The 20032-nt window shown below is 34.8% G+C and overlaps 2 protein-coding genes across 5 annotated transcripts; one reads left to right on the top strand and one right to left on the bottom strand.

Moving 5' to 3' along the window:
* Positions 1–8890: 8890 nt before the first annotated feature.
* On the top strand, positions 8891–15138 carry LOC120202641. 2 transcript variants are annotated; one of them, XM_039203059.1, is made up of 16 exons: positions 8891–9425; positions 10013–10063; positions 10146–10376; positions 10796–10894; positions 10995–11050; positions 11308–11419; positions 11981–12160; positions 12261–12518; positions 12847–13047; positions 13128–13328; positions 13408–13533; positions 13608–13910; positions 14009–14107; positions 14195–14553; positions 14643–14675; positions 14970–15138. In XM_039203059.1, coding segments are annotated over exons 1-16 (2433 nt in total). In that variant the 5' UTR covers positions 8891–9302; the 3' UTR covers positions 14971–15138. The 2 variants fall into 2 exon arrangements, with proteins under 2 accessions (XP_039058990.1, XP_039058989.1); XM_039203058.1 differs by having other exon boundaries at positions 10989–11050.
* A 1111-nt stretch (positions 15139–16249) lies between these two features.
* Positions 16250–19162, bottom strand: LOC120202640 (polyadenylate-binding protein-interacting protein 10-like). Of its 3 annotated transcripts, none has more exons than XM_039203055.1 (10): positions 18763–19162; positions 18518–18631; positions 18085–18129; positions 17910–17982; positions 17712–17824; positions 17567–17626; positions 17435–17482; positions 16842–16910; positions 16618–16679; positions 16250–16521 (listed from the first exon to the last, which is right to left on the bottom strand). In XM_039203055.1, exons 1-10 carry the CDS (start codon positions 19087–19089, stop codon positions 16464–16466), a joined length of 969 nt encoding a protein of 322 aa, XP_039058986.1. In that variant the 5' UTR covers positions 19090–19162; the 3' UTR covers positions 16250–16463. The 3 variants fall into 3 exon arrangements, with proteins under 3 accessions (XP_039058986.1, XP_039058987.1, XP_039058988.1); XM_039203056.1 differs by having other exon boundaries at positions 18518–18628; XM_039203057.1 differs by having other exon boundaries at positions 18518–18604.
* Positions 19163–20032: the final 870 nt, after the last annotated feature.

The following is a 20032-nucleotide window of genomic DNA, read 5'->3' as shown; positions in this document are numbered from 1 at the left end:
TCAGTTTTAATCCCTTACCTGATTCGAAATTTGCCCTCGATCTCGTATTTCTTTCAATCTGATCCCCCTGGTTTTAAAATAACTACAATTTTAGCCCCAAATCAACATTAATTCCATCGATTGCTTCCGAATTTGGCCCCAATTTTGATTTTTCTTTCACATTAGTCCTTTATTTATTATGTAGATATTTTTTTTTATTTCCTTTTATTATTTGTATTATTATATATATTTTAATCTTTTTTAGTTGATTTTTTTTATATATATCAGTTTATATATGTATATATTTTTTATTTATCTTTGTTTGGTTATTTTTCTATTATGCCTTATCATTATATATATATATATATATATATATATATATACTATTAATATTTTATTCATGTGTCTATTATATATATATATATATATATATATTAATTGTTTTTATTTCATTTTTTTATTTGCATATATATATTTATTTTTATATAATATTTTTCTATTATTTTTCTTAACTATCGTTTTTACCTATTATATTAATTTTGATAAATTATTATATATATATATATATATATATATATATATATATATATATTCTTTGTATTTTTTTAATATTATTTTTTTAAAAAACTTTTGTGTACATTTCATTTCCACTTCATCTTTATTTTATCTGTCGTTATTTACTTATTTTCTCTTCTTTATTTTTCTTTCTTTATTTTCACTTTATCTTCATCACCTTTGTTTTTTTAACGTTTTTCTTGATTCTTTAAGGGTTCGTTTTCAAAATGATTAGAGGTAAGTAATTTGACTCGTTATTTTACCTTTTTTATTTAAAGTTATCATTTTCTTAAAGTAAGATAACTGGAAATTATGTGCTACCGAAAGGGCGGTTCAAGGGTGCTAATCCTTCATTGATCGTAACCGACTCCCGAATCCGACATATCATTGGTAAGACGCAGATCAGGTAAGAAATAAGGTATCCGGTCAACCTATTTATTTTTAAATGAATGATCGGTGACGACTCTAACCCAATCCATTTTCCTAAGTCGAAGCCCAATTCCGAGCCCTCCCGAAAGACGGTTCCGACAACCATAATAACATTCATTATATTCGCAATTACGTTTGAGTTTAGCAACATGTATAATTTACTATCACATTGCGAATTGAATTATAATCCATATATAATTTTGAGTTATTTATATTAAAAACCCAATAGATTGGATAAATTATAAGCTACCAATATCCTTTGGGACGAAATCTCTTCGAAATTTATATTGCAGTAATCAATAATAATGTTGATCAAGTATCTTTTACATAAAACAAAGCCGGATTGCATACAATTATACAAATATGAGTAAAAAGATGAGGAATTTTCAGGTGTTCTGAGAATCTGATTGAAGGTTAGCAATGCGAGCTTGGAGAGTTCATTAATGGCAGCTTGAACCTGATAATCATTGGATTCACTCTAGTTTGCCTCGACCATCCAGGAACTTGTCAACTTAACCTGCTGTATTCATTTGCACAAACCCCCGTCTTCCTCCATGTGGCAAGAACTCCCTCCAAATCAGTTTGTGATAATTGTCTCTGACCTAAAAAATCAAATATGGACAAGAATAAGATGAAAAACCGACTATACGTGTCACCAAGGATGAACGCATTGTTGAAAGTCAAATTGCACAAAATCAATTTTGATGGCTTTACACATGGCAAATTCGGTGGCTTTCGGTGGAATTAAATGGATGTAGCATTTGTTGATTTTTTCAACAATGGTAAAACCTCAATTTTAGCCATTGTAATTTAGGATATTTACAAATTAGTCCTTAGAGCTTCAACTATAAATACCCTAGCTCATTTAGCTTCAAAACCATCCCAAATCATTCTAGCTTTCATCCAATACTAGAGAGATTTTAAAGAGTTTCTTGATAGTTGTTTTCTCTTTTTTATCTAGAGAGAATTATCATTGTTTTCTCCTTGGTAGATCGAGAGAGGTTGTAATTCCTATTTTCTCATAGTGAAATTCTTCTACCGTTGCCCGTGTTTTTTACCCTAAATTTTTAGGGGTTTTCCACGTAAATTTTGTGTCTCTTTTATCTTTATTTTTATTTTCTCAAATTATCAGTTGCGATTTTACTCTATCCGATAGCCGTCTTCCGCAATAATTGGTATCAAAGCTAGATTAGAGTGTGTAATATCTGCTTATTGTCTTTGTGGTTACCACCAAAAGGTGGATCCTCCAACATAAGAAAATAAGAAGTTATTACCCATTCTTTGAAGGTTCTAGAGAACTATTCACGATAGTGAAATAGTGGGAGCTATCCGTAAACGAAGCAATGGCAACGAAATTTGATATTGAAAAGTTCAATGAGAGAAATTTCTCATTGTGAAAATTGAAGATGAATGTCATCCTAAGGAAAGACGGGTGTCTAGCGGCTATCAATGAAAGGCCGGTGGATTTCGCAGATGACATCAAATGGAACGAGATGGATGGGAATGCTATGGCAAACTTTCATCTAGCATTAGCAGATGAAGTATTGTCAAGCATCGAGGAAAAGAAGACAGCTAAGGAGATATGGGATCATCTCATCAAATTGTACGAGGCCACATCGCTGCACAATAAAATTTTCCTTAAGAGGAAATTGTACACTCTCCGTATGCCAGAATCTACTTCAGTGACGGAGCACTTAAATACACTGAACACCTTATTTTCTCAGCTTACATTCTTAAGCTGTAAAATATGAGAACAAGAACGTGCTGAACTTCTACTTCAAAGTCTACCGGATTCGTACGATCAACTCATCATCAACTTGACAAACAGTAATGTCACCAGTCTAGTCTTCAATGACGTTGCAGCTGTTGTTCTACAAGAAGAAAATCGGCGCAAGAACAAGGAAGACAGACAAGTAAATCTGCAACAAGCAGAAGCGTTGACAACGATGAGAGGAAGATCAACAAAACGTGGCCAAAGCATCAGTCATAAACATGGTAGATCGAAGTCGAGGAGCAAGAAGAATTTAAAGTGCTACTACTGTGGAAAGAATGGTCACTTGAAGAAGGATTGTTGGAGTCTAAATAAAAACTCCAATCCACAAGGCAATACCGCAAACACTTCAGATGATGAAGATGCTCTATGCTGTGAAGCGTCAACCACCGTGGAAGGTAGAAAAAGATTTGCAGATATATGGCTCATTGATTCGGGAGCGACATATCACATGACCTCAAGAAGAGAATGGTTCCATCATTATGAATCTATCTCAGGAGGATCTGTGTATAGTTGCAATGATCATGCCTTAGAGATCGTTGGTGTAGGAACCATCAAATTGAAGATGTATGATGGAACAATTAAAGTTGTTCGAGATGTGCGGCACGTGAAAGGTCTGAAGAAAAATTTATTATCCTACGGATTGTTGGATAATAATGCTAGCAAGATTGAAACACGGAAAGGAATCATGAAGGTGTTCCGTGGAACGCTTGTGGTGCTGAAAGGTGAAAAGATAGCTGCAAACTTGTACATGCTGAAGGGAGAGACATTGCTAGAAGCAGAAGCCTCTGTTGCCTCATGTAGTTCAGATTCTGCAATACTATGGCATAATAAACTTGGACACATGTCAGAACAAGGAATGAAAGTCCTTGTGGAGCAAAAACTACTTCCAGGCTTAACAAATGTATCGCTTCCTTTGTGTGAGCATTGCATAACAAGTAAGTAGCACCGGTTGAAATTCAACACATCAAATTCTAGAGGCAAAAGTATTATAGAATTGGTTCACTCTGACGTATGGCAAGCACCAGTAACATCCCTAGGTGGAGCAAAATACTTTGTATCATTTATTGATGACTACTCCAGGAGATGTTGGGTGCACCCTATTAAGAAGAAGTCAGACGTGTTTTCAACTTTCAAAAACTTCAAAGCGCGGGTGGAACTTGATTCTGGAAATAAGATCAAGTGTTTCAGAACAGATAATAGAGGAGAATACACAAGCGAAGAATTTGATGACTTTTGCAGGAAATAATACATCAAAAGACAGTTCACAGTGGTGAACACTCCTCAACAAAATGGAGTGGCAGAGCGGATGAACAGAACCTTGTTAGAAAGAACAAGAGCAATGTTGAGAGACGCAGGCCTAGAAAAATCATTCTGGGCAGAAGCAGTCAATACCGCCTGTTATTTGGTGGATCGAGCTCCATCAACTGCAATAGAGCTGAAGACACCAATAGAGATGTGGACTAGTAAACCAGTTGATTATTCAAACCTCCATGTATTTGGAAGTATTGTGTACGTGATGTGCAACGCCTAAGAAATTTCAAAGTTGGATCCAAAATCCAGAAAATACAAATTCTTAGGGTATGCTGATGGAGTAAAGGGGTATCGCTTGTGGGATCCCACTGCCCGCAAAGTGATCATTAGCAGGGATGTTATCTTTGTAGAAGATAAACTACAAAGAAAAGAAGACGATGATAGCGCTGAAAAGTCAGAGACTACTCAGATACATGTGGAAAAAGAGTTTGAAGAAGGAGATTCTTCTGAAGTAGAACCAGCACATGACGAACAAGAACCAGAGAGTTCTGAAGCTCCAACAACTCGTCAATCAGATCATGTGAGAAGACGTCCCAATTGGCACTCAGATTATGTTATAGAAGGTAATATTGCATACTACCTTTTAACAGAGGACGGTGAGCCATCAACATACCAGGAGGCAATAAACAACTCAGATGCTTCACTGTGGATGATGGCGATGCAAGAAGAAATCGAAGCCCTTCATAAAAATAATACATGGGACCTTGTGCCACTACCACAAGGAATGAAGGCAATTGGTAACAAATGGGTTTTCAAAATCAAGCAAAATGGTGACGATCAAGTGGAGAGGTATCGTGCAAGACTGGTGGTCAAAGGATATGCTCAGAAAGAATGTATTGATTTCAATGAAATTTTTTCTCCTGTGGTTCGACTAACAACAGTTCGAGTAGTCTTGGCAATGTGTGCTACATTGAATTTACATCTAGAACAGCTAGATGTTAAAACAACTTTTCTTCATGGAAATCTTGAAGAAGAGATTTATATGCTTCAGCCTGAAGGTTTTGAAGAAGACGAAAAGAAGAACTTGGTTTGCAGGTTGAACAAATCTCTGTACGGTCTAAAGCAGGCGCCGAGGTGTTGGTATAAGAGATTTGATTCCTTCATTATGTGCCTTGGATACAACAGACTTAATGCAGACCCTTGTGCTTATTTCAAGAGGTCTGGTGATAATGATTTTGTTATATTGCTATAGTATGTGGATGACATGTTGGTTTCAGGACCCAATAAAGATCATAATGAAAATTTGAAGGCACAACTGGCTAGGGAATTTGAAATGAAGGACTTGGGATCAGCAAACAAGATTCTAGGGATGCAAATTCACCGAGACAGAAGTAATAGGAAGATTTGGCTTTCACAAAAGAATTACTTGAAGGAAGATCTTGTCACGATTCAACATGCAAGATTGTAAGCCAATTTCTACCCCTCTTCCTATTAACTTCAAATTATCCTCCAGTATGAGTCCTAGCAGTGAAGAAGAGAGGATGGAGATGTCTCGAGTACCGTATGCATCAGTAGTGGGAATTTTAATGTTCTCTATGATATGCACAAGATCAGACATTGCACAAGTAGTGGGAGTGGTTAGTCGGTACATGGCGAATCCAGGCAAAGAGCATTGGAATACAGTAAAGAGGATCCTAAGATACATCAAAGGGATCTCAAATGTTGCATTATATTACAGAGGATCAAACTTACTTATCAATGGGTATGTTGATTCTGACTATGCAGGGGATTTGGATAAAAGCAAATCTACTACAGGATATGTGTTCAAAGTTGCTGGTGGAGCTGTAAGCTGGGTTTCAAAATTGCAGTCAGTTGTGGCTACATCCACAACAGAGGCAGAATATGTAGCAGCTACACAAGTCAGTAAAAAAGCAATTTGGTTGAAGATGTTATTGGAGGAGCTTGGGCACAATAAAGAGAATGTTTCTCTTTTTTGTGACAGTCAAAGCGCCTTGCATCTAGCAAGGAATCCAGCATTTCATTCAAGGACAAAACACATACGAGTTCAGTACCACTTCATTCGTGAAAAGGTAGAAGAAGGAACAGTGGATATGCAGAAGATCCATACCAAAGACAACATAGCAGATTTCATGACAAAGGCGATCAACGCTAATAAATTTACTTGGTGTCGATCATCGTGTGGCCTGTCATAGACGTAAGCAACATGATGGTACAAGGTAGAAAGAATGATATGAAGATATGATTGTTCCAATCAAATCTTCAAGTGGGAGATTGTTGAAAGTCAAATTGCACAAAATCAATTTTGATGGCTTTGCACATGGCAAATTTGGTCGCTTTCAGTGGAATTAAATGGATGCAGCATTTGTTGATTTTTTCAACAATGGTAAAACCTCAATTTTAGCTATTATAATTTAGGGTATTTACAAATTAGTCCTTAGAGCTTTAACTATAAATACCCTAGCTCATTTAGCTTCAAAACCATCCCAAAGCATTATAGCTTTCTTCCAATACTAGAGAGATTTTAGAGAGTTTCTTGAGAGTTGTTTTTTCCTTTTTATCTAGAGAGAATTATCATTGTTTTCTCCTTGGTAGATCGAGAGAGGTTGTAATTCCTATTTTCTCATAGTGAAATTCTTCTACCGTTGCCCGTAGTTTTTACCATAAATTTTTAGGGGGTTTTCACGTAAATTTTGTGTCTCTTTTATCTTCATTTTTATTTTCTCAAATTATCAGTTGCGATTTTGATCTATCCGATAGCCGTCTTCCGCAACACGCATGAATTTATATCAGAGATTATAAAAAATAAGAAGGCTATATAAGTAAGGTATTGGAGTTCATCGATTCTACATTCAAATTCAACTTTTACTCTCATAGAATCTCATACTCTACCTCATTCTGACTCACCAATTTTCTAATAGGAAAGTATGATGCTTTTTTGCAGGGTTGGAGAATATCGGACCCTTCACACAAACTGACTATGGAGTCAAAGTTTATGTTTTCTTCAACACTTTCACCCTTCAAAATCACCTTCAGTATCTCAGCTCTCTCCCTGTGGTCCCGTGGTACAATCTCAAAAGCCTGAGGATGGCTTCATCTAGTTCAGATGGCCGATATGTTACAGTAAGAACCATAACTCGGGCATTCTCTGCACAACAATATACAAGTATTCACTCCTATATTATAATTTAAAAACTATCCCTATTACATTCTAGATAACCCTTCATCACAAAACCCGAAGGACGGTACTTTGAATTGGATTGATAACAGTATATAATAACTTATTGGCACAAAAATACTCACGATCAGTGGTAAACCCATCCCTTAATGCCATTCATGATATGTATTACGACGCTGACCCAGAAAACTATCAACCTCAAGAATAAATATAATGGCAGGCTGAAGTTTATATGCCAAGCTGAACACTGCAGCCACTGCAAAAATAGAAGAGGAAACACAAAATACGATATAAGACGCATAAAATAAATATTTTTTTAAATAAATAAGTAATTTTATTCAAAATAAGAAATGTTTTAAATTACAACAAAGATTTACAATCATAATCGTAAATTAAACACATAATTAGAACAATTTCCTATAATAATTGAAACAAAACTAGCAACTTAAAATCACATCAGTACCATACAGGGAAAGATTAAAATCTAACCAAGAAAACTCGAACAAAGATATAGATACAAAACATATATAGATACAAACATATATGATCGTATCGGCAAACGAACCACAAAAGGGGATCAAACTACTGAAAGACTACCGACAAACTGCAAATCAGACTTGAGCAACGTGAAAAGCTATCAACGAAAGCATAACGGGTATCTAAATCCAATCTGATGATCCAAAGCAGGGTGTATAAATAATATATCATATAAATGTCATCTTATCAGTCATGGCGATGTCTAATCAATTCTTAGAAAAATATAAATGAAAACAACAGTCAAACGATAAAAAAACATGCCAAAAGGCAGAGGAAAACGTGTTATACAGACAAACTTATTGGAAAAAAAGAAAATAAAAGGACAATAAAAAATAATGATGGTCGATAAACAATATTAAAATTGATACCTCCATTGATGAATAAAAAAAAAGATGAACGGCTTATCGATGATAAGTTTAAAACTTACAACACAACGCTAAAATAAATAGACTTAAATGGGGCCTTTAATCTAATAGAAAATGCTTGTTGAAAAACTGTTTAATTGATAAGCACTAGTTACTATACTACTACTTACATATACCATGATAATTTTTTGTCATAAAAATTTCAGGGTAATAATTTTAAAAAATGCGGGCCATGAATTAAAAAAAACACAAATTCTCTTACATTTCCATAAGAGTAAAACGTAATAGAATAAATAAATAAAAGAACAGCAAACTATTGAGAAAAAAAGATGAAAAATATATCATAAAGATAAAAAAACTATAATAAAGATATAATTATTCTTATTAAATAAAAAAATAAAAAGATAAAAAACCGAAGATTACCTATCAATATCAAAGTAAGTACTACCACTAATTACACAAATAAAAAAAGAAAAATTGATCCGATATATTAAACAGAGGAGGGAGGGGAGGAGCGCCTAAGACTCTACCTTACACTATTATAAAATTTAAGTTATGATATTAGTTGAGAAAATTATTAAATCCTAATATTAATATAATTTTAAAATAATTTAATGTTAAGTTAATAAATTGTTAAATTTAAAAATTAAATGTTAATTTATTTATAAACAAAAATTTTAACTTTCGAAAATTTGGCCAAAATTTCAAGACCAATGGGCTACTTCGGCCAATAATTTCAAGGCTCAAGGGCCTGGGCCTCCTCCACGGCGTTTACATTGGAAGCTTTCAGTCAATAAGATCTTGACTAGACCAGTAACGTAGATGACACGCGCCACCGGGAAAGCGTGATGGAATCATAATGTTGTAGATGAAGTTGCCGTATAAATGGCGGGACTCTAGGCTGGGTAGAGATTTCACGAAGGCACAACCATCTTTCCCTCTCGTAATTGGCGTTTAAATCTAAAAAAAACACAATCTCAAAATTATCCAAAAAACCCTCCAATCCTTAAACCCTAACCCAGCGTCCCCCATTTTTGTTATCTCTTTTACCTTATTACCTCCTCCTCCTAAATTCTTCAGTTCTAGGGTTTTGGTTTATTTCATCGTCGGAAAACATTTATTTATTTATTTTTCTTTTCTTCCACTGTTTTCGTGTCTGCTTTTCTGCAGATAGAGAAAGTGGGAGAGTTGGAGCATTGTGAGACATTCTGATTCAATGGAGGTCGCGGCTAGTGTCTCCGCTGGACGGAGTGGTTCGCTGCCGATGACATCACCATCTCGGAAGGAGTGGCGTGCCGTTTCCGAACTTCAAGTGGTTCAAAACCTCGGGGTTGAAGTGGTGATTTACATCTAACCATGATAACTTTTGCTTTCCATTTTATCTGGTTTATGAGAAAATTATTGAAATGCGGATAAATTCTGTTTCGAATATGAAATTCCTAATTGTCTTGAGATTAGAAAAAAGGACAAGTACCTGCACTAATTTAATGTAACAACCACTATTTGCCTATTTGGTATTCTCCACTGTTCCCTATGAGCTAAAAAATTAGGGGTTGTCTTTTCTTTTTTCCTAATCTTTTAGGGTTAATTTGTTTACATTTCAACGGTATATCCTTTGATTATTCATCATTAATAGGTACTTATTTTACCCTTTCTGCAGAAGTTTTTCATTAATATAATTTATTTAGCTCACTTTGGTGTCAAGTTGTGGTTTGTTGGTTGTTAAATAACTCGGAATCTGAATTTGGTTTAAACTGTTTTAAGTGTTTCCTTCATCCCAAGAGTCGGAAATGTCAAGCTGTGAAGGGAAGAATCGAGCATCAAGTTAATGCCTGATTAAGCCATGAAAGATTATAATTGCTACTATTATTAGTGGGCAGTTGGTGTTGATTGTTTGTTTTATTCAGATTTCTGGCAATATTGCAGGATCTGGAAAGATCAAAGTTGGAACAATCAGATGAGAGAAACATATACCAGGTAAGTTTCATGGTACTAAAAACAAAATCCAGTTTGAGAACAATGAAATTTAAACAATGGTTGAAACCTTATCAATATGCAGCATGGAAGAGAGCCTGCTGATGTGGACTTCTTTTCTATTACGGTTGATGGAAGTTTGGATGATGGCATATTGCAGCAGCGGATTCACAGTGTTACTAAACAGAGAGAAGATCTCCAACAGATGGAGGTTGAACTCCGAGCTCAAGCAATTGCCAGACCAAGGATCCTGGATATACAGAGTAGTTGTGATGCTAAAATCAAGGCCCATGTCACTGCCACTGCTAAGCTTGAGGTTTGACTTTAGAGTGTGATTTGTATCATTATTGTTCTGAACCTCAACTTTCTGAGAAAAGAAAAAAGTATAGTTTTATATGAATGTATAATATTTTATATGATCTTTAATTTATAAAAAGGAGAAAAAAGTAATTAAGTTTCATGTGTAAGATATAAAAATTAAGAAACTTACGTCTTGAATCGACTGTTAAAGTGAGTGAATGAGTAAAATCTGCCTTTTTAATGGATTTGAATCCAAGATCTATTATTATTTTATTTTGAAATCATATATTCAACATGTCATGTTTGAAATGGTTTTTAAAACACTGATTGGATTCATTGACACTTGAAATTTTACCAAGCATGAGACAAGCAAATTCTACGCAGATGCTGTCTTTTTGCCCCTTTCAACCTGTATTTTGGCTTTATTTGTGTTAGGAGAAAATCCACGAAAGTGAAAAGACCATAAATGAATTGAAAAGGAAGATGGAAGAGAAAGATAGAGAACTACACGCCATCAAAGTAGAAAGAGAAGAGGTCTGTTGATTTGTTCATTCTGCTTTTGGAAATTCTCTTCTTTCAAAATAGTGGTCTTTTCAGTCATGTATAAATTAATGCTCCTTGATTAAAGTGGCAGGCCTGGGCAAAGGAAGACCTTCTCAGGGAGCAAAATAAGGAGCTGGCAACCTTCAGGTGTGTGTGTCTTTTGGATCTTCTTTATTTATTGTAAACATAAACCTTAAAGCAGTACTATTGATGTGTACCACTGAAAGTTTCTAAACTTATCCAAGGGTTGAGTTAATATATTAGCTTATATTTGTCTGTGAACAATATTTCCTAATAATTAGCAACAGCAGTTATCGGTGATTGTTTTTTAATATATTAAACTAGCTTCTGAGGTTCGAATGTTCTGAAATTGAGATGGGTTCCTGTTCTTTTTCTTTTGGCAGAAGAGAACGTGATCATTCAGAAGCTGAGAGAGCTCAACACCTGAAACAGATTCATGATCTTCAAGAGCACATTCAAGAGAAAGAGAGGCAGCTTACTGAGCTGCAGGAACAGGTACATATTTTTTAATGTATATTTTCTTAATTTTCAGTCCCGGAGGTTAAATTGTGAATATTTTGCTTCACTGTGAAATAGAACAAGCAACCCTAAGTAACAATAATCAATGATTGTAGGCGTAGCAGTCTTGAATATTGATTGTATCAAGTAAAAGTTCTCAATACCAAGAATGTCAATTATCAAAACCTGATCTAATTTCCAAACAGAGTAGGCCTACCATACACCACTGGTTTAAGTCCATGAGAAATTAAATCGTAGCTAACCCAGATAAAGACTAATAAAAATAAAATAAACCAAAAAAATGAGTTCACTAATAATTTAAATCCTGTTTTCTAAATTTACATCTAAAATAGATATTCTTCCAGGACTTGGAAGAATCTTCTCTGTCTTCCACCTGGTTGAAAAGAACTCTACACTGAAGAGAACAAATTACAATATTTATTTTCATGCAACGTAATTTACAAGAATGGTATTTTTCTGTTGAAAATGGTATTCATGCAACAATTTCAATCAACTGTATTATTGTTTGCCCTAATGATAGTTAAGTTTCTTCTTCAGCATAGGGCTGCTCAGGAAGCCATTCTTTATAAGGATGAACAATTGAGGGAGGCTCAGACTTGGATTTCTCGTGTCCAGGAGATGGATGCTTTACAGTCAAATACAAATCACTCCTTACAGGCTGAACTGCGAGAACGCACAGAGCAGTATAACCAGCTCTGGCATGGCTGTCAGAGACAGGTTGATGAGCTTTTAGTTTCTTTTTTGTACTTCCCTTGAATAACTAGATTTGATGCAATTTTCGGAGAATTTGGATTGACCCTTTTCCTGGTTGTTTTAGTTTGCGGAGATGGAGAGACTTCATTTACATACAATACATCAGCTCCAGCTGGCTGCTGCAAGAACGAGGAACAGTTCTTACACTGATGAATCACATGCATCCCAAGCAAAACCAGAAAATTTCTCTCAGTTTGGTAAAAATGATGGAAACCAAGTGGATTCAAATGGAAGTGTTTCAACAAACAATGCATGGGCCATTTCAAATGATGCTTCAGACAGTGTTCAGTCATTTACTTCAGATGGTAATGTGCCAACAGAGGTAAGACTGCTGGTGTTTCCAACGTGGCATTGCCTAGATTGTGTTTGAATCAGAGATTTAATATTTATAAAAATCTTTATAGTGATTATAGCTGTATGCTTTTCTTCATATGGTAAGTATTTCTTTGGAAAAATCTCATATAGCGGAATCTTTAGTTATACTAAAGTTGTGGGTATATACTCACCTCCCTTCCACTTTGTACAGTCCATCTAGTAGTGGTTTGAGATGGTGCAAGTAATCTCATTTTAGAAAATCTTAGTTGTAAAGTTTGGGGCTCTTTGAAAATAGCCACTTTCTATTAGGTTTTAATTGTTTTTTTAATTATCAGAATCATGATGGCCATATTCCGATTGTTCCAATTGCTCCATCATCTCTACATGGGATGCCTTCATACCTCCCACCTGGGCAGGTGACTGCTCTGCATTCATTTGTAATGCATCAACAGGGTTTTCCCCATTCTGTGGCATCTCATGGTGGACAGTACTCAATGCCAACAATTTTGTCCCACCAACAGTGGCAGAACCAACAGGTATTGTCAAACCAATGCTTTATCAATTTTGTCCCTGGGTTTCTTTGTTATGTATAAAGGTTTGACATCATATTTTTCAGATGTCATCAGAAGCTTTCCAGATATCTGCTCAGAATCAACTTCCACCATCCCAAACTGATCAAAGCTTTGGGAGGTCAGACTTGAAGCATGAATATGAAATGTCTGTCAATGAACAAGCTGTTAGTCCAGACCATCTAGATCATATTAACCAAGGGCCGGAGCTCAATTCTGTGATATCTTCATCTGCTGTGAAACCACAGGTTCTTTGAATCGAGAAGTTTCCATTCACAATACGAAGTATTGTCAGCATTTGTTCTTGTAACTTGCCTTTTTTTGCAGGTCCTTGATTCAAGTAAATCGAGTTATGTTATGAATCCCCAAACTGAGTCAAGCTTGGAGCAGGTTTCCTCACAATTTCATGATGCATTGACGTTAGCCACTCGTGAACAGAGCTCTGAATCCAAGGTTTGTTAGTTTGACTACACCTCTGGTAGTTGAATATCACGGATCTAATCTCTATTTAAATTTGAACCGGCCAGGAACTGAATATTCTGAACATGAATAGTCATGTGCTGGTGGACCAAGTTCTATCAGCAGAAGAAGCAAGTACTGATGCCAGTCCTCCTCCTCCCGATACTTGGGTGCACTCTGCTAATTTAAATGGAACAGCAACCAGCAATGGTGCTAATGCTATTTTGCCTGAAAAGTCGGTTTCAACCGGGCGGACTAATATCTTGAAATCAGCTAAACCTTCAGAGACTGCTCTGCTTGATGAAAGATCATTGTTGGCATGCATAGTTCGCACAGTTCCAACTGGTGGCAGCATTCGGATCAGCTCAACGGTTAGTTGATCTGCAATTAAGTTTTATTTAAAATCAACTTAGCTCCTGTGTTATTAAACCTAACTAATGGGGTTTTGACTTGGATCAATCAATTGCAGCTGCCAAATAGGCTAGGGAAAATGCTTGCACCATTTCACTGGCATGATTACAAGAAAAAGTATGGGAAGTTGGATGACTTTGTAGCTAGCCACCCTAAGGTTTCTTGCAACTTTTTACTTATTTGTTGTTGGCCTGGGGGTTATATTTTCTGAAGGTTTCATAATGTGATTGCTATGTGATTTCAGTTATTTGTTATTGAGGGTGATTATATTCGGCTTCAAGAGGGAGCACAAGAGATGATAGCAGCCACTGCTGCTGTTGCTAAAGTTGCTGCAGCTGCTGGAGCATCATCTTCAGACTCCTTTTTGCCTTCTGTTGCTGTTACACCGATTGCACAGCCTAATCGGCTAAACAAGGCACTTCGATCAAGTGATTCCAACCATGTGTCTGGAGCTTTCTCCAAAGTAAAAAACTTGAGCCAAGGTAAAGATCCTGCTGAAAGTAATGGGTCAAATTTGGAGAGATCAAGTGTGACTAGTGTTGAAAGCAAGGCTTCTGGATATGGAAGATCTAATTCAAAGGTCGTTGGAAAACAGCATGGCAGGTATGTAAAATCCTGCAGATAAACGTCATTTATTAGCAGATTCTTTATGGCTCAAACCTATTGAGTTTGATCGTCTTGTAATGTGACAGGACAACCAGGGCTGCGTTTTCTTCAAGAAGATAGTGAGTGCATTCATCTCAATTGCCCATTATTGTTTAATCATTGTGTTATACGTGAATTCCCTATTCTACTATTGCCCTTTCATCCTCTGACTCATTTTGTTTGAATTACCGGTGTCCGACACTGATGTCCAAATTATATCTAGAGACCGAGTATGGATATATAATCCTAGAAGAATTTGAACAAACCTATATCAAACATTCACACTCGAGTCCGAATAGCTTAGCTTTCACCGACGATCCTAATTATCTAATATCATCGTTTAACTAAATAATGATCTGTTTTTGTTCTGGCAGGATATTATGACGAACTGCAAAATTCAGCTGTTTTAAGCCTTTTGGGGTATGGTTTTGTAGTTAAAATGCATATCCTGATCTTTAGATACAATTTACTACCATTTGAACTCTTTTAAGCCTTTTGGCACTCCATTGTTTGAATAGCACTATTCTACTGCCTGTTTTATCATGGTTAACCTCTGTTGCTCCAACTTTTTTTTTTCTTGGGAAATATTCATATCTGGCATTCTGTTTGACTCATATTTGAATTTCTTTATGAGCATCCAATTTTGAATACGGGTTTCATTAGTTATATAGAGTTTATTTAAATTGTGATTAACCGAAGTATAAATCAATAAAATCTTAAAAATAACTGGTTTGGTCTATTTACAAGATCTATATTCCAAGGTATGGTTGCTAGTGGGAAAGGATTCGCACGTTTATTACCGGATTAATCTTATGATATTCAAATTAGACCCTGAATTTAATGCTTGCTATACTATGACTCCATTCACATGAAAAATTATATTATGAAATTGCAAGTTAATATAAGAGTAAAGTTGTACTTCGGCCCAAAAGATTAACCTTCAACTTTGGTTTATACTTTATAGTCCTAATCTCTGACCTAGAGTTTTTAGAAGTTTTCTAAATTTAGGTTTCATTGGAAGTTTTTTTATCCTATTTTAAATTAGGCCCTTAAAGTATATACCTTCTTTACTTTGGTACTTAAATTTTTTATCCTCTTTTAATGCCTCAAAGTGTAGTTTAGTGCAAAAGTTGGTATATAATAGTTGTGTTTTTTATTAAAAATAACGAGAAACTATTTAAATGGTCATTTTCATTTTATAAACATTTGTTTTTCCTCACCGGATTAAAAGAATGTGATGTTATAGATCATTTACGTTATCTTTATATGATTTTTTTTATCATTTATATTATTGATTTATAATATTTTGATTATTGAGTTAAATGTTTTTAATTTGATGACATGTTATTAAATCAAAAATATTATTCGTATGAATATGTCATGTTATCAAATTAATTATATTTATTATTTCAGTAATAAAAATGTTATAAATATAAATTATAAGTGATCAAAGATAATAAACTTATAATGTAGGGATAAACCTACCATTGTGATTAAATAATCAATATTTTGAAAATTTTCACTTGAAATCCGTAAAGCACAGAATCTCGGATATGACTACACTGCACAAAAGATTCGTCTATTTTAGTCATCAGTTGGTTAGAACAATTCTGGGTTTTGGCAACATTCAGTCTTAGAAAATGCACTGTAATATGCAACATAAAGTACTACATTCATGTCTTTAAAATCCCATATAACTGTACAAGTTAAAACAAAACAACAATGCACTTAAACCACTGTGATTAACATTAAGCCCGAAAGTATCTCGAAAGTGTCGATGTATCAATGACATGTGGGCGCATACATCTATTGGTAGCTTGATCAGTCTCGGAGAAAAGAAACAAGCAAGGATGATTCAGCTTGATGATTCAGTGTGTTGTGGTGCGAGGAGCACGGCGGCGAATTGGTGTCTTTGAAGGAGCTACCCTTCATGTGTAACAGGCAAATAATCCCATGAAATTACGGAAGATTTCGGATTTTACAATTCGAAAAATTGCAGACTAAAAAGGCTCACAAACCAACCTTATTGGCAATAATCCCAGAACTGCACCACTGCAGTTGAGAGCTGCAATGGCACTCTCAGCCTGCAGATAGTGAAAATAGAGCATAAACATCATCCTTGCAAAAATTATGTGAACTCTGGCAAGCAAGTTCCAGTTGCTTCAGCAAATCGATAATTTAATATATACCAAAAAATTAGATATTACAACCGTATCAGTAAATAAGGTTAACAAATAAGCAAATACCGTAGTGAACTCAAGAAAAGCACTGTGAGTTGAATGATGAGAGTCTTTCACTAGCCTCAAACGTTGAACCTAACATAAAGAGCAAATGTTCAGTACGAACTCATTAAGTTCAACATGAGAAATATCTTCATCGGAGCTGGTCAAGAACATAATAAGTCATGTGTCTAAAATAATGATGTAATATGTGTCATATTATCGCTTATGTATATGTGTCACGTCATCAATTATATACATGTAACATGTGTCATGTTTTCACTTTCAACAAGTGGCATATGCTAATAGTAGAGTATCACTTATATACACGTAGCATGTGTCATATAATCATTTACGTACATATGACATGTGTCGCTTCATCACTTATATACACGTGACATATGTCACATCATCACCTTAGACACATAGAATTTCCATGTCAACGAAGAGAATTGATTGTTAGTCAATTAATGGTTTTCATCTGATTATAGGCCATCTCAAAATAAAATAGTATATGCTAAAATGTAAAAAAAAAAAATCAAAGTGACTATTTTATCGAAAGTTAATAACATTTTCTATATTTTATCTTTGTAAAATAGGTCACGTGGGAAACAACAAACCTTTCCACAAAAAAATTCGAAGAAGAGCTTGACGCCAGGTTGAGTAACCTGCATCAGTTCAACAAACAAGCCAGGTCCAGTTACGTCGATCACACTTGCATTCAAGAAAAAATAAGAGACATTAGAAACTACCTTCTTGTGTATGTTTGTACAGTAAACAGTCCTTGAACACATCTCTCGCTCGTCCTCCGACTGGAGATCATAAAAACAATCAAAGATGAGTAACTAAAACAGATTGAACTGTGAATGGAATTTGTTCATCATATCCATGCTTTACCCTGGGCAAATATGTTGGGTTAACAGGTGCAATTGCAGTCTTGGAAGGCAGCACTTTCAAAGAGTAAAACCCGAGAATGGTTCCGGACAAATTCAAAGCAGTGTTAGCGTCCTCTGCGAAAACATTGAATCATTGATGCTGTGGAACGATGGAAGATATCAATGGTTAGTTACCAAATTCATAAGATGTTTGTAATACCTTCATTATAGAACTCGACGAAGGCGAATCGGAGAACTGTAATATGATCACTACATATGCGACAATCAACAATCTATGGATCAAAACAAGAATGAAGTTAATCTCAGGGGAATAATCCAACACTTAAGTTTGTTGAACTGAAATTTTTTCATTAAATTGGAGGGATAAACGATACCGGTCCACAACTCAGAAAGAGACCAGCAAGAAGCTCCTCAGTAACCTATATAACAAGCACTATCAATCAGTAAGATTTTCACTATATACCGGTTTTTTTTCCTGTCCTTTCCATACATGTAGATGATTTGGAGGATCATATCTGCAAACCCGAGGTCCAGTTCAATAAAAATGAAAAGTCGAAGCAACATAGATCGCACCAGTACGCAAACAAAATGAAACAGGTACATATCCAACCTGGATATATCAAGTTTTTCTAAGCTTTTAACATGCATTGAATATGAGGATTCCAGCCAAAACGAACATAAATCGAATTTTTTCATGCATTTGAAGGTTCCTTAGAATATCATATCTCGAAATTCATATTCAAACATAACTTAAATATAAGTAGGTCAATAAAAATGATCAAAACAGAAGTGTGAAAACATATTCACCTGATAATCAACACCAGTAACATAAACAGTGTTCCTAATAGCATCAACTCCCTGACCAATGCTTGTTTTCTTGTTCAACATTATCTTCCCTTGATTATACTTATCATTCCTCTTCTGATTGAAAAAGAACAAGAGAAGATCAATAAAAACAACCGAATATAACTTTTATATATATATATATATATATATATATATATATAGGTTCATAGAATCAAATGGAATTTGGCCCAGAAAGTAAAATATACCTTTCCATTTCCAGAAAATCGATTCTCTTTAAAATTCTGATTATTAGCAAGGGAAGGGGGTCTGAATTCCTCAGCCGTGGGGTTAAGCTTAGACAACATCTCAGCCAAATCACTCATTCCTTTCTTCAAAATTTCATCATTTCCCCCATTTTCGACATTGCTAAGCTCAATAAGCATTTGCTGTTGATTCTTCTCAGCCGAACCGCCATCGCCATTACCGTTGACAGGTGGTGCTGGTTTTTCTTCTTCGGACTTACCTTCCGTAGTGTTCTCCACATTTCGACCCGATGACCCGACTTTCGCCCCGGAATTCTCAGCAACCGCCATTATCAAATGCTCTTCAGATTACTCTGTAAACAAAGAAATGCTAATCAACTGGTGAAAACAAAGTACAAGGCTTTGTTTTTGGCTTGTGTTTTATGTTCGTGTATATACCCGTATAAATACTGCGTTGCTGTACCAAAGGATACAGCCATCTTTTCAACGTGATAGTAGAGGGAAAAATCTACATTATTTTAAATGTTCATGCAATAGATGGTAGAGGGAAAAATCTTCTTCACGACAAAACCAAACCAAGACCACTAGAACCCCGTCTCATCGTCTTTCAGAGTTATTGATAATTTTATGTCAACATAATATATTAAACTATGGATGGATGGTAATTTAGATATTTAATTTATTTGTTAAATTTAAATAATATTAAATTCACGTGTAAATTTAAAAGAAATATAATTGATAATTAAATATTTATTATTTAAATCTACATTATTTGTTAATATAAATTTCATGTTCATGGCTCTTTGTTAATATTGTTAATATTTAATTTATTTGTTAATATTGTTTCTAGTGAAAATGTCAATATCGGTCACGTGTCCATCGTGCCATTACATGTTTTGTTTTCTTAATAATAATTGTAAGAATAGTTGGAAAAATATCAAAAAATCTTAGGATAAACTATATTTTAGTACTTAAACTATATTTTTTTGTTCTATTTTAGTATCTAAACTTTATTTTTTTTAAATCAATCTAACGGTTAATTTGGTACTCGCTGTTAAAAATGTAACGACATCAATGACGTGGAATTTACATTACAAGACACGTCGAATATAAAAAAAGGGAAGGGTAAATTACACGCTTAGTATATAAACTATCATTTTTATTATGTTTTAGTACATAAACTTTATTTTTTTAAAAAGAAATAATACCAAAAATAACCCTAACGTTTACTAAAATAGTTATTTGGGCCCTTATTCATTTTTTGGAACGTTTT

This window comes from Hibiscus syriacus, unplaced genomic scaffold (genome assembly GCF_006381635.1).
Source record: "Hibiscus syriacus cultivar Baekdansim isolate YM2019G1 unplaced genomic scaffold, ASM638163v2 tig00008957_pilon, whole genome shotgun sequence".
In the NCBI taxonomy this organism is placed as follows: Eukaryota; Viridiplantae; Streptophyta; class Magnoliopsida; order Malvales; family Malvaceae; genus Hibiscus; species Hibiscus syriacus.
Note: the sequence above shows the minus strand (reverse complement) of the source record. Positions and strands in the feature narration are given on the sequence as shown.